This window comes from Solea solea, chromosome 7, assembly GCF_958295425.1.
Source record: "Solea solea chromosome 7, fSolSol10.1, whole genome shotgun sequence".
In the NCBI taxonomy this organism is placed as follows: domain Eukaryota; kingdom Metazoa; phylum Chordata; class Actinopteri; order Pleuronectiformes; family Soleidae; genus Solea; species Solea solea.
This window is the reverse complement of record NC_081140.1, coordinates 29479791-29507365: the sequence shown is the minus strand read 5'-3', so window position 1 is coordinate 29507365 and position 27575 is coordinate 29479791. Positions and strand designations below refer to the sequence as shown.

The following is a 27575-nucleotide window of genomic DNA, read 5'->3' as shown; positions in this document are numbered from 1 at the left end:
CATTTTTTGAACCAAACAAGAACTCAATTCATGGAGAAAATAATCCAGAGATTAACTGAGGATGGGAATAATTGATGGGTGCATCTCGTTATGACAGTTAATGAAGATTCTAACCCTACTGGACCACATTAATCAGAGTTATTGATTATGAAAATAATCATTAGTTGCAGCCAAAAAATAATTTGTTTTCCGTCTTTAAAGTTAAGTTAAGTCAAGATGTTTTTCCAGCTTAACAAACACATAAATGTGACTTTACTTCAGTATTTCTCACATTTCTCCATTTTTAAATACTAAACATGGGTTTATTTCCTTTTGTAGATGAAAGCAGAGAAAACACAGAGTTTGATTGAGACTAAAAAAATAAAACATATTCTTTATTAATATTGTGTTTGAATTCACACGTGGAGATTTCACTTTACTCTGTGAACACAAATTAGCATGAATAATGAATGAATGAATGAATGAATGAATGAATTTGACTCAGTCTGTTAAAGTGCTGCCACCTGCAGGTGAAGGTTTGTCACCTGAGACACTCATGTGTCTCATCAGTGTCCTTCACTCACTCACACTCCTGTAACCAGACTCTGTCTGTCTGTCCGTCTGTCTGTGAGACAAACCAGGTCAAAGAATCACTTCATGTCCTCGTGTCCTCCTCTCTTTGTCCTCGTGTCCTCAGAGCCACAGTATTTATTGGTCCCGTCTTTCACGAGTCCGTCTCATCGATGGAGGTCAGCTGAGAAAACACTGGCTCCCCCTGGTGTTTGGAGAGAACAGGACGGTTTGTGTAAATGTCGTCCACAGGAAGAAGAAAAGTCACCGTTTTTACTTTGGCCCTGGAGACACACACACACACACACACACACACACACAAGTTAAATAATGATTCTTTTGTGAATTCATTTCAACATTTTATGTAAGATTTCTGCATATTTTCAATAACACACATGTAAAATATTGTGATTATATTGTTTTTTTATAGTATATGAAATAAAAAGATGAGTAACAGAAATGGCAGTAAACATAGTTGGAGACAAATTTCCTTTGTTTAAACCAGGAGTTTCAACTAAAATGTGAGTGAATTATTCACATTTAACAAAAAAGAACATCTTTGTCTCAAAGTGTTTGAGCAAAGATCCAAACTTCGCTTCTTCTTTTAAAATATAAAATTGTGATCAGTGAAGTGTGTGTGTGTGTGTGTGTGTGTGTGTGTGTACCTGTTCTTGTGGACGTATTCCTGCAGCGAGTGTCTGTTGTTAACTTTTCCCGTTTCTCCTCTCACAGAGTTTGCAAACACGTCGCTCCCATGATGCATCTCTTCTTGTAATCTCCTCCATCCAGCGTCGCTGCGTCTCATCCTGTCACTCCTTCCTTCTCTCAGAGTCAGATTAGCTGACAGATTAGAGCCCACAGAATATCTGCGTACCGTCATGACGCTGGTCTCTGTGTCAAAGAACCATAAAATGAATCAAATAAAACTAATTCTATTCATTCAAATTCAAATGTTCATAATTATTCAAGCAGTCATATAAAAGCTTCTATAAAATACTGTGGAATCAAACCTAGATTATTTGTTATTATCTGTGAACATTATCACAAAATATTAATCATCATCTCAGGAAACATTGAATATTTTTCTTTTTCTTTTATACTTCTTAATCCTAAAGCAATAAAATACAAAAACTAAACATATTCTTTATAGTTAACTGATTTTTTCATGGTTGTAGTTTTTATATAAACTTGATTCTACTGCATTTTCACTAGATGCTCTTGTTATTGTTTCCTGTATTAACGTGTGGGAAAAATTACATATATGAAGCATTTAAAAGTGTTTTTCCTTCATCTGTTAAGAAAAAAAAAAAACAGAGAGCACAGATTAATTTAAGTATAATGATGATCTGGTTCAGTGCAGTCATTTAAAACTTGTGACTTTTGAAAAATCATCACGAAAAACGACCGAATCATGAGATTCTCAAAGAACCTGGAAGCGTTAGCATGGATGCTACATGATTTCATTTTGTTGAATGTGAGTGAATTCTGCACATGTTTGTTAATCACAGAGTCGTCAGCATAGACGTGAACTTTACCTACACCACAGATTTAAGAGGAGGTCATTGATGAAGATGGAGATCAGGATTGATCCAAAACATGAACTGAAACTACTTTTTAATCAACATCTAAAGACACAACTGTCTGCAGTGACGCTGTAAATCAGAGAGTCGTCGGCAAAGAGGAGAGTTTTGCATTTACAACAAATTATCGGGAGGTTTCTAAACATGAACCTTGAGGAACTCCTTTATCAACAGTTAAAGACACAGCTGTCAGCAGTGGAGGTTTAAATCACTGAGTCGTCTTTTAGGAGGTCAAAGATGAGGTAAAGATGGAGAACATGAGTGGTCCTGAACATGAACCTTGAGGAACTCCTTTATTGACGACGTTTATATTAAAAGTAACACATTAGTGTTTTTTTATGGAGACAAAAGTGGCAAAAGTGGAGTTTACAAAGTATAAAAACCACCATCTTTTCTTCTGCATCAGTGTTCTTACTTCTTACCTTTGTATTGTCCATCCAGAACTGGTGCAGACACGTTCCTCCTCAGGTTCACACTGTGGATCTCCTCCACGTTCTGCTGCTCTGCTGCTGCTGCTGCTGCTGATGCTGCTGCTGATGCTGATGCTGACGCTGCTGATCCCAGGCTGGTTCCTCCTGTTCTGACGGCGACTGACCAGTGACCGCTGTCTCCTCTCAGCTCTTTGTTCTCGTCCTCCAGCTTCTTGATTTCATCTCGCATCTCCATGATGACGTGGGCCAGGCTGCGTGTGCTCTCCATGCTGCTGCTGCTGCGCTGCCAGAACCACGGCTTCCCAAAAACATGCGGTGACTCATGGAGCAGCAGCTGCTGCTGCTGCTGCTGACCACACTGCTGCTGCTGCTGCTGCTGCTGACCACACTGCTGCTGCTGCTGCTGGGGTTTTAACATGCTGCTCCTCCTGCTGCAGGTCTTCCTCCCTCTTTCTTCATGTGTGTGTGTGTCTCAATCTCAGTCCAGATCTTGTTCTGAGGCAGATTATGTCGCCTTTCACCACTTGTGCGGCTGAAAAGTCTCCGGTGATCAGTCAGCAGCAAACACGGGATGTTTTATTCATCAGGTCTCGGCCCTCGGCGTCCAGTTTCAGGACAACTAAGCAGGGGTCGGAAATGAAATGAGGCCTAAAGAAGAAGAAAGAGAGGAAGAAGAAGAAAGAGAAGAAGAAGAAGATCCAGTGAAGTTACAAAAAACACTGACAACAATCATAATAACTTCATGTTATGAAGGTGAAGAAGAAGTGAGACAGATTTATGATTTCATATATTCTGGCTCCGTTTTCTTCCTGTGATGGGATTACAGTTTCCTCCTCTGAAATATTCATCCCGTCTCTCAGCAAAGATAAATCTAGGAAGGAAACAAAGAAAAAGCCACGTCTCAGTAACTTCTTTGATGCAGAAGATAAAGAGGAAAAAGCTCAGGTTGCACAAAAGGGGACGGGATTTAAATTCTCAGCATCACAGCTCTGATCTGCTGTTAATCTCAACAATAATCTGAGAACAAGCTTTAAATCTGAATTTTTCACTTTGTCACTGGTGTAAAATAAAGAAACTAATCTGAAACAAACTGTTTATCTGATCTTATTTCTAATCTATGTTATACACAAATTAACTTGTGATTTTATTTAGGTCTTTATATTTTAGGACACATCGTAAACATAATCCATCACAATAAAGTGCCTTAACCCTTACTGCAATCCTAATTCTAATCCTAAAACCAGTTCTTAACCCTGAAAAAGCTCTTTAAAGACAAAATGTCCCCACAAAGATATAAAAACATCAGCACAGGACTCATTCATTCATTCATTTAAACAAAGTCCAGTTCCTCAGTTCCACACGTCTAAATGACCTAAAACTCAGGTGTAAATGATCCACTGAATCTGCAGCGTCACCAGGTCTGATTGTCTGTGACCTGGACTCCATGGTGCTGGTTCAGAGAAACCTGACTCTGATGGAGGACACACACACACACACACACACACACACACACACACAGAAACCCTATCGTCCTGGTGTTTGGACACAGACACAGGGAGGTGAGAGAGAAGAGAGTCAGGACTGATTGTCCTGAAGGAAACAGAGTTTTCAGAGGAGGCGAGGTTCTGTGGGAGGTCAGTGACACTGGATCTGTCCACACACACACACACACACTCACAGACCTGTAACTGTGTCACTGACGACTCGGCTCTGAAAGACACTGTCACGTCTAGAACCAGGTCACTCAGGGACTTAAACACTTTGTCACCTGAAATGTTTTGATCCTCTGGATCCACAAGAACTGCATGTGTGTGTGTGTGTGTGTGTGTGTGTGTGTGTGTAAAACTTTACTTTCTTATATCTGTGACCATGTGACATAAACATGACAACATTCATCCTCATCTGTTCACACGTCACTGAGATAAAAACTCATGTGGACCATGTTACATTTGAATTGAGCACTAAATCCATAATCTGGATCAGAACTCAGTCTGATGATAGAGAATTTCATTCAGATCTGCTGAGATATTTGAGTTTGTTTTGACAGTTTTTAATGTTATTAGTGAACGGGAGTTGTTGTGACGTCATCAGTCAGAAGATTCTTACTAAATTTAATGGGAACATATTCATGTGATCATCTACACATCACAAACACCTGTAGACACGAAGTTAGAAACTTATTTATAGAAGATTCATTTCATCTCAGTGAAGCTGAGCAGAGGTAAAAAAAAGAGAATAAAAACTCTTTCATTCTAGGAAATTTAAACTCTGTTTTTGTTTTGATTTGACTCATTTTAATTTTTCTTTTCTCTTCTCTCCTCAGAAAAATTCAGATTCCAGGGCTCATTTTTCACACATGTAAAAGAGTGAGTACATGTCAAAGATGTATTTACTGTATATGAATATTTATTTTTTATACATATGATTATAATAATAATAATAATTTGCCTTTCAGGAGTTTTGCAAATTCTTTAAAGTTTTTTTTTAGTGTTTGTAATTGTAATATTGATTTTGGCCATTTGGGGGTGCTGTGTGACAACTCTAACTCTATAAAGTGTGTGTTTTGATTCCCTTTTTTCCCCTGAAATATAAGAAGAGAGCTGAGAGCTGAACTCTTTGTAGGTTTTTTACAAAAACTGTTTAAAATAATCCTCATTTTCTTTTTTCATTTGTTGTAAAGAAAAAAAATCAAGTGTTCTTGCTGTGCCACCACTCTCACACGTGAGAATTATTTTCAAAAAAGAAACAAAACAAAAAATTCGAGCTGATCTTTTACAGTTTTTCTCCCAAAAGAAGAAAATAAAAACTAGAAACTAGAAAAAAAAAATCCAATAAATAAAAGATAAAAAAGAGTGTGTATGATATTTAATCCCATTCAACATGAATGTAAACCTGGACTAAAATGACAGAATAATGATAAAATAAGTCGCGAATAATCACGAATATTGGATATTAACCAAATTTTATTTAAATGTTATACATAAAACTTTAGTTTTTGTTCTTTTTTTCCCTTAAATTCAGCTAAACAAGTATTTTATACATTGTATATATTTATATAAAAAACAAAAACAATTCAAACGTTTTTAAATATTAATATTTCTTATTTACAACTGAAAACAGTACATGAAATAATAACAGTAACAATGAAACTTCAGTCGTAGAAATGTTACAAAACATAATTATTATTCTTTTGTTGTTTCCGTTTGAAAATTGGCAGGATGATGTTCCCAGGACACGGCCACCAGGTGGAGCTGTTTCTACATTCAGACAGGAAGTGGGGGGGGCGTGTCCTCGGTTCATTTAAATGCTTTTCAGATTATTATCATCGACACTATGAAATAAAAATGTTTTTAAAATGCACCAGAAATTCAAACATTCAAGTGAACGCACCGCGACCTCGGCAAGGTCAGAGTTCACTAAAGGGGGCGGGGTTTAGGAGAGAAGGCCCATGTTGTTGTTGTTGTTGTGTATGAATGTGAACATGTATGTTTTGTGTGTGAGTGTGTAATCTGAATAATCCAGTCATCAGCTTTGTTGTTGAGGAGTCACTGAACGTTCAGTATCCGCTGTGTCGTTCCGTTCCTGGTTGTCTTGTGTGTGGAATCTGGACGAGAACAAGAATAAAAACATTAAATATGAGCAGAAAGATAGATGATGAAAATAAAAGAGAAAAAGTCTGTAAATGAGCAAAACAACATTTATTTTTTGAGTCTGAGTTTTGGGAAGAAAACAAAAATCACATTTTTTTAAATGTGTTTGATATTGTAATACTGACTTTGGCCATTAGGGTGTGCTGTAGCACCACTCTCACATTTTAAAGTGAGTGTTTTGTTTTGATCACAGGGAGAAACAAAAGTGTGTAAATGAGCGTTTGACAGAAACATGGATGAAAAAAGCTAAACAAGCAAAAGTAAAGATTCCTGAATCTACGGCTACACGGCGGCCATCTTAGTCCAGGCAGAACCAGTTCTGTTCTTTAATGAACATGTAAACGTGTGTGCAGGTAAAACTACAGCTGATGATGATGATGAAGTGCTTTAAAACAACAAATAAAGAAAAGCACACACAGTTTGAACTGCTTCTAATGAATCTCTTACAGTTCATTTTGCATCAGTTCACTTTAAGTTTATATTTATTACATCGTATTTTATTTATTTTTTATAATCCGTTTCTTGCATATTTTATTCTTCTTTGTTTGATGTGCTTTTTGTTGTTCTATGTTTTTAATTCAGCGTCATTCGACCAGAAATGTCGTGTTTTAAAGACAATAAAGATGATTCTGATTCTGTTTTATTTGATAAAACTTAATTCATCCTATTTTGCTGCTTCTGTAAAGTTGAGTCGACGCTGAGCACAAATCATTTCATAACTGTTACATTTTTACTTAGTACATGACGATAATGAGACTTAATCGTGAAGGAAACAAATACAGGAAGTGCCGCACAAAAACAGGAAGTCAGAGCCCTCATTTCCTCCTTAGGTGTAAACAGAAAGTGTGAATCTAGGAGTGAAGTACGGTGGCCAGAAAGTGCAAAACATTATTGATTGATTATTTTTGAAACATGGCCAATCTTATATAGCACGACTTCCTTTTACCCTGGCTTTCAAAATAAGAGCTCACTCGCAGTATTTGGTACATTCCTCTATGAAAGGACTGTGGCTTTTGTTCACTTGTTTTGTAATGTTTTGCACTTCCTGGCCACCGTAGCGCAGTGCATGTGCTGCCATGACGTACCAGTCTTAGACAGAGACAGAGAGCTGTGAGACAGACAGGTGGCGCTGCAGACAACAACACTTTTCTCAAGCTGGAATGAGACAAGAAACAAAAAGTGGGAAAAAGAGGGAGAGAAAACAAAAGTCATGACGAGGAAATGACGGACGATGACGTCACAGACGATGATGTCAGAGTCATGTGACGTGAGGACACACCTGCTCGTTCATGATGATTGACAGTTCACTCAGCATGTCTCTGTAGTGAGCTCTCATCTCCTCCTGATATTCCAGCTGATCTTCTTTGATCAGACGCTCGTTCACGTCCAGAGCCTGACCACACGCTTCTGCAAACTGCCTGCAGGGGGCGACACACACGGGTATTACTGACATGTGAAGTGGGGGCGGAGTTTAGTGATAAATGTCACATTTCTGTTGATGTCTCTTTCATTTCTTAACCATCTTACTACCTTAAACATCACAGGTGACAGTTGTTGTATGAGATTAACAGTTAAATTAAGAGATTTACACATATGATCTATAAAATACTCAGTACTTATTTATGTTATTGATTATTTTTGCATTGTATTTATATTTTCTGATGATATTTCCTTTTCATTTGTCTAAAATTAGGATTCATTCAGAGAATAATTCATTTATTCAAGGTGTTATTTTTACCTGAAGATCTCCTTGAGCAGTTTGACCTGGTTGTCTGGATATTTCTTGGCATTTTTCTCCTCTAAAAACGCTCGGGCATAAGCCATCGGTCCTGCGTTCACCTGCAGACGAGACGATGAAAGGGTGAAATAAAGTAAAACATAGTGAAACATCTATAAGTATACTCTGTAAACCAGTGTATAAGTGTAACCTTTAGGGAGCGCTGTGCACATTTTACGTGCTTTTCATCCTTCATTTTCTAAAAATGTCTGTGTTTATGTGATCATACGTATTCATGGATGATTTTTTTGTCCAGATTGTGTATTTTTCTTCCAACAGTCAGACTAAAATACACTGTGTACAAACAAGTGTCACACTCGAAGCGTTAAGTACAAAAATGTCATGGAAACATCATGACAAAAACCTGGCATTTAAAGGGTTAAAATGTTAAAAAATGTTCTGGTATTAGAAATCAATAATAAGGTCAGATTTAGGTGAACATATAGATATACATATCAGCTCAATAAAAGTATATATAATGTAATGTATAATAATGCACAATACTTTTTTATAGCTTGCTTTTAAAAAGCACATTTTTTGTCCTTAGTGTTACGAGTGTGACTAATATTAGAACCCGCCATGTTGATTTTGACTTTCTCAGTCGCCTCCTGCTTCACTCTTCCATCACCCTGTTGTCCATTCAGAGCGGGGCTTGTTGTCCCAGACTCCGCCTCCTTTCATAAACACAGGATCTGTCTTTCTCTCTCTCCACCTCTTAAAGCTCCGTGTGAATGATTGACAGAACCTCACACAGCTGTTACTCAGTGTCAGATTTCACTCCCAGGCCACACCCCCTGCACTGCCCCCTCCCTCCTCCTCCTCACCTTGACGCTGACGCTGCCCTGTAGCTTCAGCTGCAGTCGGATCATGTCCACCTCCTCCATGTTGCACAGCTGGTTGAGTTCAGACACCTTACGTGACATCTCGTCTATAGCGACCTCTATAGGATTCATCTCAGTGCTCTGCTGCTCCACCACCTGGATTCTCTTCTTCAGGTACGGGAAACTGGAACTGGCTGTAGAGAACGACAGGGGTTTAGTGTAGAGACAGGAGCTGCAGGGGCGTGTCCTCCTCACAGTAAACACTCACTGGTTAAGATGGTGCGTCTCTTGCACTGCTCCTCCACGTCTCCATGTTTCTTTCCTGACAGAGTGAACGGCGTCTCAAACACAAAGCGGTTGATGTTGTGGTGTCTTTCAAAGTCCGTCCTTTTCTCCTGCTGCTCTTTCTCGTCAAAGTACGGAACCACGTACGTCACCTGGATGTACGCGAACTTTGGGTCCAAGTCTTTAGGGTTCACCTGTTTAAGAAAAACCAAAAACCAGCAGTGAATGTTTTCATCCACAACTAAATACATTCTCCTTAAACTTACAATGATTCATTATCAACATTTACTGCCAAATAATGAGCTATTCTAACATCCACCAACAGGCTGACTGCCAAATAATGAACTATTCTACATTTCCTCCAGCAAACTTACTGCCAAATAGTGAGCTATTCCATATATAGACCAACAGACAGACTGCCAAATAATGAACTATTCTACATTTCCTACAGCAAATTTACTGCCAAATAGTGAGCTATTCCATATATACACCAACAGACTGACTGCCAAATAATGAGCTATTCTATATATATCCACCAACACACTCAATATTACGAGAAGATGAGCCTTGTTATGAACTGTTGACTCGTGATAACGACTTCATTATTTAGTGACCTGCTGTGTGTATCCGTGGTCAGCAGCAGTGGTGTGTGTGTGTGTGTGTGTGTGTGTGTGCGGTTTTTACCTTGTTAGAATCCTGGATCATCTTCACGTTATCAGCTCCAAATTTGTCCGAGTAGAGTTTCAGTAACCGCTGAGAGATTTCTGACAGACCGGTCAGCTTTGGCTCTTTGTAGATAAACTCTTTACTCTCCTCCTCCTCAAAGAACCCCTGTGACACACACACACACACACACACACACACAGTCATGAGTAAAGTATACATGTGTGATCCTGATTTAATGTTGAACGCTGCAAAAACAGCTGTACGAGAAATAAGCCAAATATTCTTAAATTGATTTAAATCATCTTATTTTACGTAAGTTTGGTTTTAATCTAAGAAATCTTCAAATGTTGCACACGCACACACAAATATGTGGCTGTGAATTTGACTGTAGTTAACACAGAAGTGTAATTGTTTTTACTCATGCATGCAAACCGCTGTTTTAGCTCGTTAATGGTAGCTACAGCTTAAAGTAAGCTTTGTTTTATCATAAGCTATTTATATCAATATATTTAGTTAAAATCTGATTAATCTTTATAATTAAAGAAAATAAAAGGCTTATTTTACTTCCTTGAGATGAAATGATGTAGATTTTTCCATCTCAACACTCATCTCTGATGTTCTGCTGCCCCCTGGTGTTTATTCTGTGCACTTTGTTAGATTAACTCCTCTCTAACAGTGAGTCAGTGATCAGTTGTGAATGGGAAAGGTCAAAGGTCATTTTCAAAGCAGCACTGGGGTCACATGTCAAAGGTGGTGCAGGTTTTTTTTCCCTGTCCTCTGTGGTGTTTGTGGGTGTTTAGGGTGGGAGGAGCTTCGTCACTGCAGATTATATGGGAGGTAACATGGACGACAACAAGCTGGACATTATCAGCTCCTCGAGACGATGAGAGCAGCGCGGGTTAATCGTGGTGGAAGGAGAAGAAGAAGGTAAAGGAGGTTAGCAAAGGAAAATCAAAGACATGGAAAAACTTACCGCAATCTGGAAACAGAATATAATAATAAAAGAAAAGAAAGAAGAAAAGAGAGACATTAAAGATACTGACTCGTCGCACTTTTACACGACGCTCACGTCTTTCGTCTTTGTCTTGTCATATCATCATTTTATGATTCACAACGTCTGATTCTTCAGAACCAAACCAGCGATCTGATCCACATTTATCTCCATCTATGAGTTTTTTTATGTCAAATCCATGGATTGTTACAATTATCATATAATACAAAGATTTACTTGATCTGTCAGACGTGACGCTATATTTTCCATATGTGTTTCCTTACTGTGTGTGTGTGTGTGTGTGTGTGTGCGTTCCTCACCTGACCGTAGAAGGCAACGCGATAGTAACGACCGAAGAGTCGTTTCTCTGAGTTCACGACCTCAGTGACCTTCAGATAAGAGCGATGGATGTCGTAGTACAGTTCTGACAGTCTCTGTGGACACACACACACACACACACACATAAAAATTCCTCCGGAGTTTCATAATGTAATAAATGACTTTTAAAAGTAATAATCTGTGTCTATAGTTACCTTAAAATCGCGTCTCTTTTCAAAGACAGTGATCACAGGTTTGTTGATGTCAGCGATGAGTTCATGTCGCTCAGACTTCCACAGATAATCCACACACAACTCCAGCTGCTCCACCAGAGTGTCCTGATGTCACACAGTAGAGAGACGCACACGTCAACGCACACGTCAACACACGTGAACACACGCGTGAACGTGCACTGACCTCGGTGTAGGGCGTGTCCTGTGTCCCCGTGTCTTCCTTCATGGCTCCCTCCTCCTTCACGTTGGGGCTGATGCACATAAACGCTGCCCAGCCCAGAGAGAACGACGCTGACGACGTTCACAACAACAGGAAGTGACGTCAGTTTTAATATAAACATTTATATTTAAAGACAAGACTTTTAAATAGACTCAAATTAAAACCATCAATTGTTTTAAATCAGTGGTTCGCAAGGACTTTTTGTATGTGTTTCCTGTTTTATTTTGAAGTTTTTTCCTTGCCGAGTTTCACTTCCTGTCCTGTTGATTGTCTGCCCCGCCCCTAATGTGTTTCACCTGTGTCTTGTTGGTCTCACCTGTGTGTGATTGTCTCTGGTGTATTTAGTGTGTGTGTTCCCGTGTCTCTGGTTCAGTCGTGTTTGTTTCTCTGGTTTTGATGATCATGTCTCTCTGTTTATTCTCTGCTTTGTTTTGAAGTTTCAGTTCACTGCTGCTTCCTCTACTGCTGCAGAAGTGTCACCATCTTTATTTATACAATAGATTCTCCAGGAATGATGTGGATGTGTTTTGGGTTGTTTTTATAATGAATCACAGGCTCTGTGTGTGTGTGTGTGATTGTGATTGAGTTCATGAAAGTTGGACATCTTTAAAAAGTATGTTCACATAAGGAAACACTGTTTTAAAACATTGAGACAGACCAGTGAAGGTCAAACAGACCAGTGAAGGTCAGACAGACCAGTGAAGGTCAGACAGACCAGTGAAGGTCATACAGACCAGTGAAGGTCATATAGGCCAGTGAAGGTCATACAGAGACCAGTGAAGGTCATACAGACCAGTGAAGGTCAAACAGAGATCAGTGAAGGTCATACAGAGACCAGTGAAGGTCAAAGACCAGTGGAGGTCATACATAGACCAGTGAAGGTCATATAGAAACCAGTGAAGGTCATACAGAGACCAGTGAAGGTCATACAGAGACCAGTGAAGGTCAAACAGAGACCAGTGAAGGTCAAAGACCAGTGAAGGTCAAACAGAGACCAGTGAAGGTCAAACAGAGACCAGTGAAGGTCAAAGACCAGTGAAGGTCATACAGAGACCAGTGAAGGTCATACAGAGACCAGTGAAGGTCAAACACTGAATGATGATGAAAACCTGAAACAAACATCACTGAGATAAAAAACAAAACCTGAAGATGACGATTCAAAGTCCTGTCAATCAAAACCATGTCAGTATCACACCTTCCACCTGATCACCCACACTCATGTCTCATGTCTGTCCATCCATGTCTTCATGTCCCCACCCGTCCCCCCACAAACTGCCCCAGACGACACACACTCACTGTCAGGGTCTCTGGAGGAAGTTAGTAAGGAGCTACAGTTAAAGACAGGACTTTCTTCAGGGGAAACACTGGAGATCCTGGACTTGTCTGCTCTCCAGTAGCCTGTTTGGTAGGAGGAGGAGGAGGAGGAGGAGGAGGAGGATTACACAAATATACGTCCACTTGTTTTCTGTCCTTTGTGCTCAAGGACAAGGGTCACAAGCTCACATGCTACTGGTCCAAGTGAGGAGCATGCAGAAACAGACAAGTCGTGCAGTGAAGGACAGAGACATGAGACATGAGATGCGCTGGAGTGAGAGGACAGAAACACACAGATCTGTAAAACTGAAAACGCGAGGAGGACGGATTCATCATGAATACACAAAAACACAGCTGGTTTTAAACTGGTACCAGATTATCTTTGGTCCAAATGTGTCACTATTGATTTTATGTTTCATTTTAATTTGACTGTAAATCATTGTAAATGGGTTTTAAGAAAAAGGACAAGTGGGAGTAACTGGTTTAATCTCCACAGCTTCAGCTGAAGTCTCTTCACAAACATGATTATTAATCAACCAATCAGCAGTCATTAGTATCATGGTCAACATTAATGACTCATATCAAAATCTAGTGAACGGTGTCACACGAGCATCCTTACAAATGTATGTTGTGCTTTTATCTCATATTTTATTTCTTCCTTTAAGAGTTGCAAAGTGTCTGAAACTGAGCTTCCCCTGAATTCCCCAGAACCCTACTTAACCTACCCACCTAACCAACTTAACCTACCCACCAAACTTACTTAACCTACCCACCTAACCAACTTAACCTACCCAGCTTACCAACTTAACTTACCCACCGAACCTACGTAACCTACCCATCGAACTTACTTAAGCTACCCACCTAACCAACTTAACCTACCCACTTTACCAACTTAACCTATCCACCGAACCTACTTAACCTACCCACCAAACCTATGTAACCTACCCACCAAACCTAATTAACCTACCCACCAAACCTAATTAACCTACCCCCCGAACCTACTTAACCTACCCATCCAACTTACTTAACCTACCCACCTAACCAACTTAACCAACACACCTTACCAACTTAACCTACCCACCTAACCTACTTAACCTACCCACCTAACTAACTTAACCCACCCACCTAACCTACTTAACCTACCCACCTAACTAACTTAACCCACCCACCTAACCTACCCACCTAACCCACTTAACCTACCCACCTAACCCTTTTAACCTACCCACCCAACCTACCTATCAACCTTTCCTCCTGACCAACAATGATGTCCATTAGTTTAAAAAGAAGAGTCTGCCCTCTGGTGGTGAGGTAAGCATGTGACTGATCTGATTTCATGTTAAAGTAACATGCACGCACACACACACACACACAGCATGCAGCTCTGAGTGTGTAGAGTGAAAGCATGATCATCAGCAGCAGCAGCATGATCAGCAGCAGAAGCAGCAGCAGCAGCATGACGATGACGGGTGACCTCACCTCTCCTCTTCAGTGACTCGGCGATCAGAGCAGAGATGTGGATGTAGCACATGGCAGCCTGAGGAACAGCAAACACACAAGAACCATCAGATTTAAGGAGAACCCCGTCCAAGTCTGAAGAACCAGCGTCAGTAAAAGGTTGTGACCTCTGAGAGATCGCCGTTGCGGACGTGGACTTTGGCCATGCTCTCCAACCAGGTGCGCCGCAGCTCCGGCGTGCTGGCGTAAGAGTTTGCTAAACTGTACTGAAGATCCACGAGCATCTCTGGATCCTTCTCATGCTCCTTCATCTGAGCCGTGGCCATCAGAACCGTCCGGATCCGCTTGGTCAGGTCCTTCACCTCGGCAGGGAAAGGTGTGTTCTGCAGAAAATGTGTTGATTCAGATGATTCACATCAAACATCAGATAACTGAAACTGTAACTCAGAAGCTTCTGTACCTTGAGTGGAGCGTCTCCATTAGCAAAGTTATTGATGATAGCCAGTGACTGCTGGAACCTGGAGCCTCCGATCCCAGCGTCTGCTATCAGCTGACTCACTGCTTTAATAACCTGAGGTGGAATCAACAGGATTTGTCACAAACCTGGACCTGGACCTGGACCTGGACCCTGATTTATTTATTTATTTATACCGCTTTCATTTATTTGGACCTTTCAATTTCACATGGGCATTTATATTTATTACAGTCTTATTTTGTCCCTGTCTCTTTTAATTAACACAACTTCCTATTGTATACATCCACCACCAGACTGCTGCCAAATAATGAGCTATTCTACATATCCACCAGCAGACTTCTGCCAAATAACGAGCGGTTATCAATATCAATTAATAAACTGGTTGCTGTTATTAATATGAACCAGCAAACTGAGCTATTCTATAAATCCAGCAATAGACTGACTGCCAAATAATGAGCTATTCTATAAATCCAGCAACAGACTGACTGCCAAATAATGAGATATTCTATAAATCCAGCAACAGACTGACTGCCAAATAATGAGCTATTCTATAAATCCAGCAACAGACTGACTGCCAAATAATGAGCTATTCTATAAATCCAGCAACAGACTGACTGCCAAATAATGAGCTATTCTCTACATTCACAAACAGACTGTTTGCCAAATAAGGAGCTATTCTATAAATCCAGCAACAGGCTGACTGCCAAATAATGAGCTATTCTATAAATCCAGCAACAGACTAACTGCCAAATAATGAGCTATTCTCTACATTCACAAACAGACTGACTGCCAAATAATGAGCTATTCTATAAATCCAGCAGCAGACTGACTGCCAAATAATGAGCTATTCTATAAATCAGCAACAGACTGACTGGTGGGCAGTGTTTGTAGATAATTGTCCTGAACCTCTGCCCTGTTACAGTTTGGCTGTGAGGACATAGTGAACCAGAATCCTCCATCATAGATCACAGCTTCACGTACCTGCAGATGTGAGCGAACTATAGACTTCCCCTTAGTGAACTCAAAGTTCTTCCTCATGACAAAGTAGAGCAGAGCAGCCGCCTCCGTCTGTGTGGCGCTGGAGCGATGGTTACAGCACTTCAGGATTTCATAGCACAGACATCCACACAGGTCGGCCTTTCCCTGGAAGAACGCACTGGGGAACTACAGGAGGAGACGAGGGTTCAACTCCATCAACTCAAACCGTAATCTTAAACGCTGTTTGTTCATGTGAGACACGTTTGACACGCGTGACACTGACCTTCTGCACAAAGAGTCTGAGAGCAGCAAAGACGTGTCTCAGCGTGGCCGTGGACTGGTTGATCTGAAAGAAGAGGAAGAACGTGTCCAGCACCTTCTTCATCAGAGCGTTCTGACCGTCGTCCAGAGACAGCTGCTTCTGTTTGAGTCAAATAAAACAAACACAAACACAATTCATTTAAACTGTGTGTTCATTTAAAAGTTAAAAACACTTACGACATAATCTGTATTTGATTATAAATACACGATATGACTTATTTAAAGTGTGAGTGAAGGAAACTTGTTTTTATTGTTTAATGCACAGATTAAGAAAGCAACTTTTAACCAAAACAGTTTACTGTTTAAAGTCAAACTTTCCTGTAAAAATCACTTTAATCCTTTAAATCAGTTTCTTTGTTTAAAGGTTTTCTTCGATGTGTGAAATTAGAAATTCACTTCCTGTTTTGCTGCTTGATATAAAGAAATCTTCACTTACATGAAATGTCTTCATGTCTTTAGTTAGATGAAGATGAAAACAGGAAGTTTCATGTTTGCCAAAGTTTTACTATATTTTAAATGTTTTTTATTTGTCAGTTTAATTAACGTTCTTATTATTTGATTTTTTTGTTAATTTGACATGATTTTCTCTTTACTCTGACACATTTATCATAATTCCTGTCTTTCTGGAATCATTCTTACAAACAGTCAGAATATAAGTGAAATTAGAGGGAATTATGAGCTCATTTAATCCAGAAAAACTGTCTTTTTGCTGCTGTAACAAGTGCATTTCAACAGCGTGGCATCAACAAAGTCTAATCTAATCTAATCTATTTGGCCACCAGGTGGCAGTAGAGCCTCACTAACTTAAACACACGCATGAATCCATTGAACTGCTCTCCTTCTGGACCTTCAACAAATAAGAAAATATTAATCTGATGAAAAGGTTTTAAAACTGAAACTTATTGAGTTTCAGCTTCACAATTATATTAGATTTAAAAACATTACATCGAGTGTGTGTGTGTGTGTGACCTTGTGATGGTGGACAAACAGCTCGAGGACGTCCAGCACGGTCAGAGCGACCTCCGTGGACAGATTTGCCTCCACGTCGTTTGGACTCAGTGAGTCTCCGTCCTGAATCGTTCCGTCTGCAAAAAGAAAGAAAGTCAAAACTTTGAAACACATGATTAAAACATGACTGTAACTCCTTATATTGTGGTATTGGTATAATACAAATCTGCTTTGTTGCTCCTTGACTCTTAATTCATGTTGAACTCGACAAACTTTAGTTCAGGGGCCACAAACAGCACAGTTTGATAAAATAATAACATTATAACCTTTAAACAACAACAACTCAACAGTTGTACATTTAATACAGTATCTTTTTTTCTAGTGTTTGTGTTTCTCTTCTCTCTCTAATATTGTAAAGATTGTGTTGTGTTACTATGTACAGACACTTGAGATAATGTATGTTGTGATTTGGTCGTCGGACAAATCAAATCTTTCTACAAACTTTAATGATGAAAACACTCAAGGTTCTGGCCCGCGGGCCGTATGTTGGACACCCCTGAACTAGACTCATGTTCTTGGTGGGTTGTCTTGTGTTGTGTGTGTGTGTGTGTGTGTGTGTGTGTGTCACCTGTCTCCATCATCTGCAGCAGTTTGGGGTTGGTCAGTGCGTTCTTGCCTCTGATGATGGGCATGGTCTGAGAGCGAGCGTGACGGTGACTCTCTCCTCCAGACGAAGCCATCCTGAAACACACGGAGCGTTTCAGAGACGCGCTCTCGCTCACACACTCACACGCTGACACACTCACACACTCACACGCTCACACACTCACACGCTCACAAACTTCACCAGGTTTTAAAGGTGTTGTACATGTTGTCAGTGTCACTGTCAGTGTGTTGGTTTAGTGGTGGACGGTGCTTGTTACCATTGTGGGAAGAGGCTGGAGGGTTGTGAGGACTGTGAGGTCTGTGACGGATGGTTAGAACCCTTCAGCGTGCCATTGGCCTGCGTGGACTGCGCCAGCTTTACCGCCGCTGCCTGCTTCCTGTTCACGGGCCAATCACATCAACGCTAACGTTAGTTTGTTAGGACCGACATGGTTTTAGTGTTCACTCAGACTGTCACCGTTTATCCACAATTTGTTCAAACATTAAAAACCTGTTTGAGTTTACAGCCTAGAAGCGCAGCAGAACATGTGCAGTAATTCCCCTGTGGTCCAGCAGTGGGCGCTCACAGGACACCAGCGAAAAACAGCGTGTGGACGCAAATCTGCTGACTCACTGTTAGCTTAGCTGTTAGCACCACCTGAGTGTGTGTGTGTGTGTGTGTGTGTGTGTTAGTATTATAGCAGAATATTATGGGCTGGAGTGAAACTGAGGAAACCATGTTAATGTAGATCTTTATGATGAGATGATGCTGAACGTTGATATTTAAACACATCATCAACATCACAGAGGCAGGGGGTCAAAGGTCAACATGCAACATCAACGAGGAAGAGGAGTCTCCTGCTTCTCTCATGTCAGAGGACAGGAGTGGACGTAGTCAGGTTAACATCTGTAACATCTGTTTTTAATAAAGTTCAATAAGCAGCAACATCATCTCTTCTGTGAGTCACAGTTAGACTGTGTTTGGTCTTTGGTTACAGACATGAAAACTCTTTATGAATAAAAAAAAAATATTTATATCTATATAAATATATAGATATAAATATATATATAGATATATATATAGATAATTATACATATACATATTATATACATATTTAACCATAATGAGATTTCTTTTGTTATCCTCAGTCCAGCCAGGACTGATGATAGGATGTTGTGTGTAAAACCCAGTATGTTGCTAGGCAACCATCAGCCAAGTTCTCTTCAAATATAATCACAAAGCAGAGCTTTTTTTTTTTTACAGGGAAAAAATTGATTTTCAGCGGCTTCAACGACTGAATTATTGTTTTATAAAGAAAGAGGGTTTTTTTCTGCCTCACACACTAACCCATCCATCCTGAACACTTGAGTGAGTGAACACATGAACTCAGCCACACTCGTTTTTCACTATTTCAGTGATTTTCAGCAGTTTATCATTTTGTATTTATACTTTTATTCTATTGTTTAAGAATTTAAGAATTTAACTACTGCTAATAATGTTGTTTTTACTGAGTACATGACAATAAAGAGTATTTTGAATATGGAGAAGTGAACACATGACTGTGATGATGATGAACACACACACACACACACTGGTTTCCATGACTTCAGAGGACATTGCATTGACTTACATTTGGAGATCTAACCCTAACCCTAACTATAATTAGTACTGGCCTAATCCTAACCCTGACACCTGACCTCTGACCTCTGACCCTAACCTTAACCTTACAACATGTATTCACTTTAAAATCAGTCATTTACGTCATGGGGAGTTGATTTTTGTCTCCATTATGTGAGCGTGTGAACAGATTTAAGTCCCCACAACATAAGGAATACCAGGCACACACACACACACACAGTGTAGCATTGTCCAGCCGTGTGTGTTGGCTCACATCTCAGCATATCTTTGCTCTGAAAGGAAAAAGAGGCTAATTGAATTAGCAGGGAGGAACCAGAAGATGGAGGAGTCGAGCAGAGCCAGTGGCTCAGCTCCAGCACACACACACACACACACACACACACACACACACACACACACACACTGTGTCTGCCAAATCCTTCTGTACAAAAAAAATCCAGCAGTGATTCTCCTTGAGATCCAGGAGTTTCTCCTCCCCCACACTCTCTCTCTCTCTCTCTCGTTCATCCCTTCACCTCTTCAGTGAACGTGTTCACGCATACACGACACAGTTTAGTATTTCTGCTTCAGTGACTCTGATCCATTTGTTATCTGTGTGTGTGTGTGTGTGTACACGGATATATATTCATGTATTTCTATGATTATATGAATAAATCAGCTGGTGAAGGACGATATCACCAGATGAAAAATGACAAACACACACACACACACACACACGTACCTCGCTATGTGACGTTTCCCGAGGAACCGGAAGTGTTGAAGACACAATCTGAGGAAAACACAACGTCAACAAAACCTTGTTTTAATGGAAAAGAGATAAAGAGTCAGAGTTAAAGACACACACACACACAGCTTCTCTTCTCCTCACACTCTTTGTGTACAGTGTGTGTTTAATCAGACTAACAGGAGTTGTGTGCTGGTGATAATAATGATGATAATAATGAGGATTTAACTCTTACTCCAGGATGTTGAAGAAGTCAGAGATCTCCTGGTGAATGGCTCGGTGCCAGTACGACACCAGCACGTCTGTAAACACAGGAAAACACATCAGTCACATTTACTGACGCTCATACACTGATTTCAATAATCCTGTCAATAAAAAATAAATAAAAAACACACTTTTATAATAAATACTGTGAAGTAATAACTGATTTCAATAATCCTGCAAATAAAAAATAAATAAGAAACACACTTTTTATAATAAATACTGTGGAGTAATAACTGATTTCAATAATCCTGCAAATAAAAAATAAATAAAAAACACACTTTTTATAATAAATACTGTGAAGTAATAACTGATTTCAATAATCCTGCAAATAAAAAATAAATAAGAAACACACTTTTTATAATAAATACTGTGAAGTAATAACTGATTTCAATAATCCTGCAAATAAAAAATAAATAAAAAACACACTTTTTATAATAAATACTGTGAAGTAATAACTGATTTCAATAATCCTGCAAATAAAAAATAAATAAAAAACACACTTTTTATAATAAATACTGTGAAGTAATAACTGATTTCATTCATTTATTTGACTCGGAATATTCAGTAAAGTCTGTGTGTGTGTGTGTGTGTGTGTGTGTGTGTGTGATCCTATATGAATATTTGTCACCTTCAGAAATGGTTTTCATGATGTGCAGGAAACACATGAGGAGGCTCCGCGTCTCCGCCTGGTCCAATTTATCACAGCGAGAACCGTAGCCAATCAGAGACTGAGGTCGAGCAAACTGTGAGGGGGAGGGGCTTAAATATCAGTATCATGTATACAGAACGTAACGTGATGATAAATAAACACACACACACCTTCTCACATCCATCCATCTTCTCACTGTTCCTGTCACTGTTGCTGGGGTTTGAGTCCACACTGATCAGAGAACCGCGACAGTCGGCCTGGTTTCCCCCGGCAACCACCAAGGATGAGAAAGCTGGTGGAGGAGGGGGGATGAGGGGGGAGGGGCATCAACAATGTGATTTTTCTGTACCTGTGTACACTGTACATCACACATGAGCAGCAGTTGTTACCTGTGATGGAGTTCAGAACTTCCTTAGAAAAAGAAGCGTCCACTGAGTTTCCATTGCGAGAAACAGTAACCCCGCCTCCAGCCACTCCCCCTCCCACACTGAGGTCGTCACGTGATCCCTGACAGAACAGAGACGAGGACTTAAATTATTATTTTCTTTAGTTAACTTCTTAAGAATCTCAGTATTTCTCAATTCAGGCTTCAGAACCTGGTCAGAGGATTTCAGACAAAACAAATTCAGTTTTACTTTAATAAATTACATTTAAATCATTATTTATTCAACAATAACAAAAAAGTAAAGTACATTTTAAATGACTGAAATATTAGTAAGTTACTATGACTAATCAAAATAAAACTAACTAAACTAGTTGAATGTTGAAAGAAGTTTTTCTCTTTTCCTTTTGATTCTTACTTGGTCACTGGAGGTGAAGTAAATGGGGAAAATGTCCCTGAGGAAGAATCGAGGCATGTTGTCGAGGATCAGGCCGTACAGAGGAAGATACAGAGACGCAATCCTCGCCTGCTTCTCCTGTAAAAACCAGACGAATAAACACAAATCACATCAATCTGATTACAAAGATTTATAATAAGATGTGCATGCACAATAAAAACCAAAGTATCTTCAGTTATTTTGAGAATCATGGAACGAGCACCTTTTTTTTTTTTTAAAGCCTGGATCTTTTACAATATAGTGAGAAAATGATGGGGCCTAAGATTGAGCCCTGAGGGACTCCACAACCAAAGAAACCGGATATAGATGAACAGATAATCTCCCGTTTTTGACAAATAAAACCAGAATCATTAAAGAGCTGTGTCCATAATATCCACACACAGTAATAAAAGAATGTTGTTTTCTCCCATTTCAACGGTCTGTAATCAATAAAGACTCATGAATAATCACTAAAAAGGCTTTTTAATTGCATACACATGTAGCGGCTAATATTTCCTGCCAAGAAAAAATGCTGTGGTTTTCATTCGTTCTTTTTCTCATTTCCCAGTTTTTCCTTTTATTTTCCTCCTGCAAACATCTGTTTTCTGTCCAGACAACAGCACTACTGTTCAACATCCCAACATTCAGATCCACATCATTCCCAGCTTTCATTCATTCATCCTCACCATTCCTCAACAACACTCATATGTCAATCTGTGTGTGTGTGTTTCTATCCTGGTGAGGACATGACATTTCACTCACACAGTGGGGACCGTTTTCACTGTGGGGACCAACTCTGGTCCTTCATGGGTGCAAACATTTCCATCAATAAAAAACAATCTGCTGACATATCTGGTGAAGTTTTCTTAAAAAAATATAAAAATAAAAAACAAGGTCCCCACGGGGTCATAGACCAGCTCCCCTAGTGGTCATATCTGGTCATGAAGTTTGTATATTTGTGTGGAAATCAATCATGTTCATGTTTTTTTTGGTTTCTTTTCATATATGAACACATGTTTGTTTTACCTTGGTGGCGTAGCGTGAGTCCAGCGAGTGTTTGGCCATCAGCGTCTTCAGTGTGGCCAAAGCTAAGTGTCTCAGGTCCTGCTCGTCCTGCAGAGCAAGACCCAGTTCCCGGAGCAGCAAGCCCGTCAGGAAGTGCTTCCTGCAGAACTCTCCAGTCAGGTTGTACTCGGGCACCGACACTGAGGAGCAGACGACGTGAAAACAGTTTCATTTTAATGAAAGTTCACTGAGGTGATGCTGCTCACGCTCCAATGTTTGCTTTACACCAGAGAGATAATTCATCAGTTACAGTGAATAAATAATGTGGATGAATGAGTGACTTTATTTACCATGAGTGCTTTGTGGCTCTGGAGAAGCATGATCTGACATGAACAACGACACATACAGAGACAGAGTGTTAACAGACAAATGAGAGTGAGATGAATGCATTATCGCACAGAAACACATAAACGCCGGGGTCATGTGACTCTCACCTGTGATGCGAGCAGAAGGTAAAGGCAGACTGAGAGGAATGTAGTGTTCATGGTTGCACACTTCCCTCAAGAAGTCAAATTTCAGCTCACACAAAACCTACCAAACACAAAACCCACATTTATATCACTCTATTATTACAGTGCTCATGTGTTTAGTTTAAAGCAGGTTAGAGCGAGGAAACCAGTCAAAAACACATGATATATCACAAGAGAATTTTATTTATATTATTAAAAACAAGTGAGTTTTATTTTAGTAAAACCACACAAAGCAAAGTTACTCTGCTCCTCACCTGTGAAACTAACATAAAATCATTATTGTTTACAGCAGCTTTTTCTTAAGTTATCAATTATCTTAGTTATCAATTCATTCTTGTCTTTTAAATGCACTTTTATTGGCAAATTACATATTTATCACTTGTGATTTTAACGTCTATTTTAATTTTAAAGTTTATTTTCATGTTTTGCTTTTATTCTGTGATTTTTGAACAGTGCTATGAAAATAAACTCTCATTTCAGATTATTCATGATGTGGATAAATGTATCATAAGCAGTGAGTCCGATCACGTTCTGTTCTTAAATCATGAAGAGAACAGAAGAGAACTTTATTGTCCACTAAGGCGGAAATTTGCCTTTGTCTCAACAACATAAAATCATAAAAGGAGACACAGTTAAAATAAGATAAGAGACAATTGTAAAAGACACGAGAAAGAGGAGAAATATTATAACAAACCAATCAAACTGACACACTGTTAAATTAGATTAAACACAGTTCTTTACTGCAGCGGTGGATTAAAAGCTTAGTGGTCACTTTGTGGAGTTAAGGAAACATAAGGATTTTTTTATAATACATTTTTAGATGCCAGGGGAAATCTGTAGTGCCACCCAGAGCTCGAACGCTCAAAGTGACTGTGGAGAGGACGAGAGCTATCTGCCACGTTACTCCTCGATTTGTTTTTCCGCCGTTCCTTCTGTGAAAAGTTGAGACAGTTGTTGACACTCTTGTGTTTTCACTGAACTTCAGCTGGAAACTTCACGGAATTCACGGAGATTTTTAAAATGTTCTACACTTTCTAAAACCTGCGTCACCATCTGCTCGATACATAATATCAGCTCCTCTGTCATTGATACAGTTATTTGTAGATAAAGAAGTCTATAGAAAAACATTGATTCATTTATAGTTTCAGGTTCAGGGATTTTAAACAAAATAAAGAAAAATAAAGTAACCGTGTGTATCTCTGTGTTTACCTTGTCAGTGCTGTCAGTGGCCGTGATCATGTTGATGTAGTTGCTGATCAGTTTGAATGTGAAGCCTCGGTCCATCAGGGTGAAGCAGCGCTGGAGACACAGAGTCAGTTAATGAGACACACAAGGACAAGACAAGAGAGGACCAATCCAGAGGGACGATTATAAATGACGGAGAACTTTGAAATGCCTTTGGGATCTTTGGACTACGATGAGAGATGAGAAGAACTGTGGTTAAGATCTTTGAATGATTTGAAGAAGTTACTTTAACTTCTTACTTGAAGTGAGAAGTCATTTTAATCCATAAAACTGTATCAACTCTTATTTTCCCAGAACAAATAAGAAAATAAAGTCTATGAGCACTTTGTCTCTCTCACTTTGACAAAAGCAGCTACAGCTAAGTTAGCGCTGCGCGTCTCCTCGGCCAGTTCTTTGTTCTTCCAGAAGATGTGTTCAGACATGGTCTCCACCAGCGTCTCCACGCGACTCTGGTACGACGACGGGAAACGCTGAGGACGAGGAAGCTGTGGAGATACATGAAAGTCACTCACCGTGTCTCTGGTGACATTACAGACTGGATTATAAAAACGAGCATGTACCAACCTTTAGCTTGTCCGTGTCGACCTGATGTTGAGCCATGGATTTAACAATCAGCTCAAAGAAAAACCAGGAGAACTGAAACAGCAGAACGACACGTCAGAGTAAATCTGTAATCTGTAATCTGTAAATCTGTAATCTGAGTTTGGATGAAAACACGTTCAGGACAGTGAGCGACGAACCTTCAGCACGTTCCTGACGGCCGCCTGCTCGTTACTCTTCAGGTCGAAGGTCATCCCCTTGGCCAGCTCCTCGTGGACCGTTCTGAAGCCGTGAGCCTCAGATTTAAACACAAACTACACGCACACACACACATAGAGAGAGGGAAGGAGTCATTTTTTAAGCAAAAATGTAAAAGAAATGTTATTTGTTATCAAATGTAAAGATTTTATGACGTTTGTTTTATTGTTTCGTTTTATTTTAGCTGTAATATTTACACATGCTCACATAAACTATTAAGAAATAAAAGATAGAAAAGTATTAGAGAAATAGAATATTATAGACAGAATTTAAACAATACATGAAACAAGAATATACAGCTACAAAGAATGTGAATAAAATGCTTTGATTTCATTTATTTTATTTTACTGCACTTTTAAATTCACGTCACATTAACTGTGAACATACACACATTCAGCACTGGATGTCATGTGATCTGTTACCATGGTAACGCTGTTCCATCAGCTCAGCTTCTGTGCGACAGAAATTTGAGCTTTTTGTTCTTTTTTTCTGATTCTTTTCTCTGTCTCTCTCTGTGTGTGTGTGTGTGTGTGTGCGTGCATGTGTGTGTGTGTGTTTGTGTGTGTGTTAATTTACGTCACTTTTCTATCTGCTATACTTTCTTCTTATTTTTTTTAAAGTTATTCTTTTATTAACCAACCAGACTTTGTTTATTTAGCATCTTTTATACAAAGTCAAGTAAGTGAAGGTGCTTTATTCCATGTTGACTGGTTTATTGACAGTTCTTTCAGATGTTGACTCTGTGTTTGGTCGTCACGTCACCTGACGTCACTGAGCTCCTCCTCCACACCTGAAGCTCGTCGTCGTTAAAGAAGCAGCAGCAGATTTAAAGCTGCTCTGTTTCTGTGTGAGCTGTTAGTCTGGGCTACTTTTCAGGGGAAATCTCAGTTTGTGTTCTTGTAATCCTGACTTGTGTTTGTGGTCATTGTTAGATTGTGTTCTTGTAATCCTGACTAGTGTTTGTGTTCATTGTTAGATTGTGTTCTTGTAATCCTGACTAGTGTTTGTGGTCATTGTTAGATTGTGTTCTTGTAATCCTGACTAGTGTTTGTGGTCATTGTTAGATTATGTTCTTGTAATCCTGATTTGTGTTTGTGTTCATTGTTAGATTATGTAACCAAAAACTTCCACACTAACACATACCTTGATATACGAGTGCAGATAATGATCCAGGTTTTCTTCATGGCACTTTGCAACTATATGAACCAGAACTCTGCAAACACAGAACAACAATAACAGTTTTTGTCTTTTCTTACAAAGACTTTTAAACCGAAACGACGCGAGTGACGTGGACGAGACGTTGTGATGACGCCGGCACACGTCTGTCTATTCTCACTGAGATTCTGTCCGACGTCAGTTTGAATAAAACAGTTCCAGTGAAAACGCTCTAAAGAGTCTGTCGACGCGTTTTCCTCCTCAGATCTGCACTTCACTGCGACTCTGCTCGCTCCTCGTCATAAAGACCAGTTCTCCATAAAGCAGCGCGTACAGAAATGATCCAGATTCTGATTTATTCTCTGAAGCATGAATATTAATCTATACATCTGTCTATATAACTGCAATAACTTGACTTCAGTGAGGTCAGTACGCTCAGTCCCGCCCATAACAACAACATTCCATTATAAAAAACAATGGGATTTTTAATTTCTGTGCATCCTCACTGAAAACATCTGTGAACACATGTTCTCTCTGTTTTCTTTAAAAGAAAATCATCATTTTGTTTTTCATCAAATTAAAAACAAAAGATCGTTCACATGACAGTGATGACAGGACTCACACACACACACACACACATGCGATAACTGATCACACTGATGTGTGACAGACAGACGTGCAGTGACACCTCCTACCTGGTGGTGGCACTAGTCACCTCGTCATCGTCATTCTGGGTCAGAACCTTGAACAGCTGGTTGAAGAGAACGGGCAGGAAACGGATGATGACTGGGATTCTCTCCATGCTGAGGAGACCCTGGAGGAGGAGGAGGAGGAGGAGGAGGAAAAAAAAACAAACATATAAATGATGAGAATGCAGAAAACAGAGCGAGGAGAGAAAGCCACAGTTTGTGTGTGTGTGTGTGTGTGTGTCTAACCTTGAGGCAGTTGAGGAAGTTGGAGGTCGGCGGCGCTGAGAGGTCGAGCTCTCGTCTCTGACACTGCTGGAAGAATCTGTTCAGGTGAAGATCCTGGAACAGAAGAGTCCATGAAAACTCACAGCTCGCAGTGAATTCCTGCAGTTTGAACATTGA

General features: G+C 39.7%; 2 protein-coding genes and 1 long non-coding RNA gene across 14 annotated transcripts in view; 1 reads left to right on the top strand and 2 right to left on the bottom strand.

Moving 5' to 3' along the window:
• Positions 1-393: 393 nt before the first annotated feature.
• Positions 394-3148, bottom strand: LOC131462986 (uncharacterized). Its single transcript, XM_058634588.1, has 3 exons — positions 2552-3148; positions 1215-1440; positions 394-833 (listed from the first exon to the last, which is right to left on the bottom strand). Exons 1-3 carry the CDS (start codon positions 2976-2978, stop codon positions 704-706), a joined length of 783 nt encoding a protein of 260 aa, XP_058490571.1. The 5' UTR covers positions 2979-3148; the 3' UTR covers positions 394-703.
• A 2405-nt stretch (positions 3149-5553) lies between these two features.
• dock10 (dedicator of cytokinesis 10) overlaps positions 5554-27575 on the bottom strand; it is a 68060-nt gene continuing 46038 nt past the window's right edge. For 3 of the 12 annotated variants that reach the window (XM_058633500.1, XM_058633501.1, XM_058633505.1), the window contains exons 23-58: positions 27420-27512; positions 27180-27298; positions 26473-26542; positions 25272-25385; positions 25096-25167; positions 24870-25016; positions 24496-24585; positions 24099-24218; positions 23251-23347; positions 23107-23139; positions 22778-22956; positions 21734-21850; positions 21323-21440; positions 21104-21225; positions 20913-21027; positions 20256-20322; positions 20018-20065; positions 17936-18055; positions 17641-17753; positions 17034-17149; positions 16027-16164; positions 15747-15929; positions 14751-14861; positions 14458-14673; positions 14312-14369; positions 12818-12919; positions 11486-11592; positions 11284-11406; positions 11071-11184; positions 9778-9924; positions 9077-9287; positions 8812-9002; positions 7949-8049; positions 7490-7628; positions 7296-7365; positions 5554-6164 (exon numbers count right to left, since the gene is read on the bottom strand). In XM_058633500.1, coding sequence (XP_058489483.1) covers positions 6106-6164; positions 7296-7365; positions 7490-7628; positions 7949-8049; positions 8812-9002; positions 9077-9287; positions 9778-9924; positions 11071-11184; positions 11284-11406; positions 11486-11592; positions 12818-12919; positions 14312-14369; positions 14458-14673; positions 14751-14861; positions 15747-15929; positions 16027-16164; positions 17034-17149; positions 17641-17753; positions 17936-18055; positions 20018-20065; positions 20256-20322; positions 20913-21027; positions 21104-21225; positions 21323-21440; positions 21734-21850; positions 22778-22956; positions 23107-23139; positions 23251-23347; positions 24099-24218; positions 24496-24585; positions 24870-25016; positions 25096-25167; positions 25272-25385; positions 26473-26542; positions 27180-27298; positions 27420-27512 — 4140 coding nt within the window. In that variant the 3' untranslated portion in view covers positions 5554-6105. The remainder of the gene's footprint in view (positions 6165-7295; positions 7366-7489; positions 7629-7948; positions 8050-8811; positions 9003-9076; positions 9288-9777; positions 9925-11070; positions 11185-11283; positions 11407-11485; positions 11593-12817; positions 12920-14311; positions 14370-14457; positions 14674-14750; positions 14862-15746; positions 15930-16026; positions 16165-17033; positions 17150-17640; positions 17754-17935; positions 18056-20017; positions 20066-20255; positions 20323-20912; positions 21028-21103; positions 21226-21322; positions 21441-21733; positions 21851-22777; positions 22957-23106; positions 23140-23250; positions 23348-24098; positions 24219-24495; positions 24586-24869; positions 25017-25095; positions 25168-25271; positions 25386-26472; positions 26543-27179; positions 27299-27419; positions 27513-27575) is intronic. The other 9 variants (XM_058633507.1, XM_058633511.1, XM_058633509.1 and 6 more) reach the window with 7 other exon arrangements.
• LOC131462371 (uncharacterized) lies at positions 12107-12669 on the top strand. The gene is made up of 3 exons (XR_009240872.1): positions 12107-12187; positions 12466-12524; positions 12605-12669. It is a non-coding gene; the product is annotated as an uncharacterized LOC131462371 (long non-coding RNA).

Excerpts from the sequence above, each read along its gene's own strand:
- LOC131462986 (XM_058634588.1), bottom strand. The coding sequence starts at position 2,978 with ATGTTAAAACCCCAGCAGCAGCAGCAGCAGTGTGGTCAGCAGCAGCAG. Across the intron at positions 1,441-2,551 it reads TCTGGATGGACAATACAAAG|AGACCAGCGTCATGACGGTA; the intron begins GTAAGAAGTAAG and ends TCTTTGACACAG. Across the intron at positions 834-1,214 it reads GAATACGTCCACAAGAACAG|GGCCAAAGTAAAAACGGTGA; the intron begins GTACACACACAC and ends GTGTGTCTCCAG.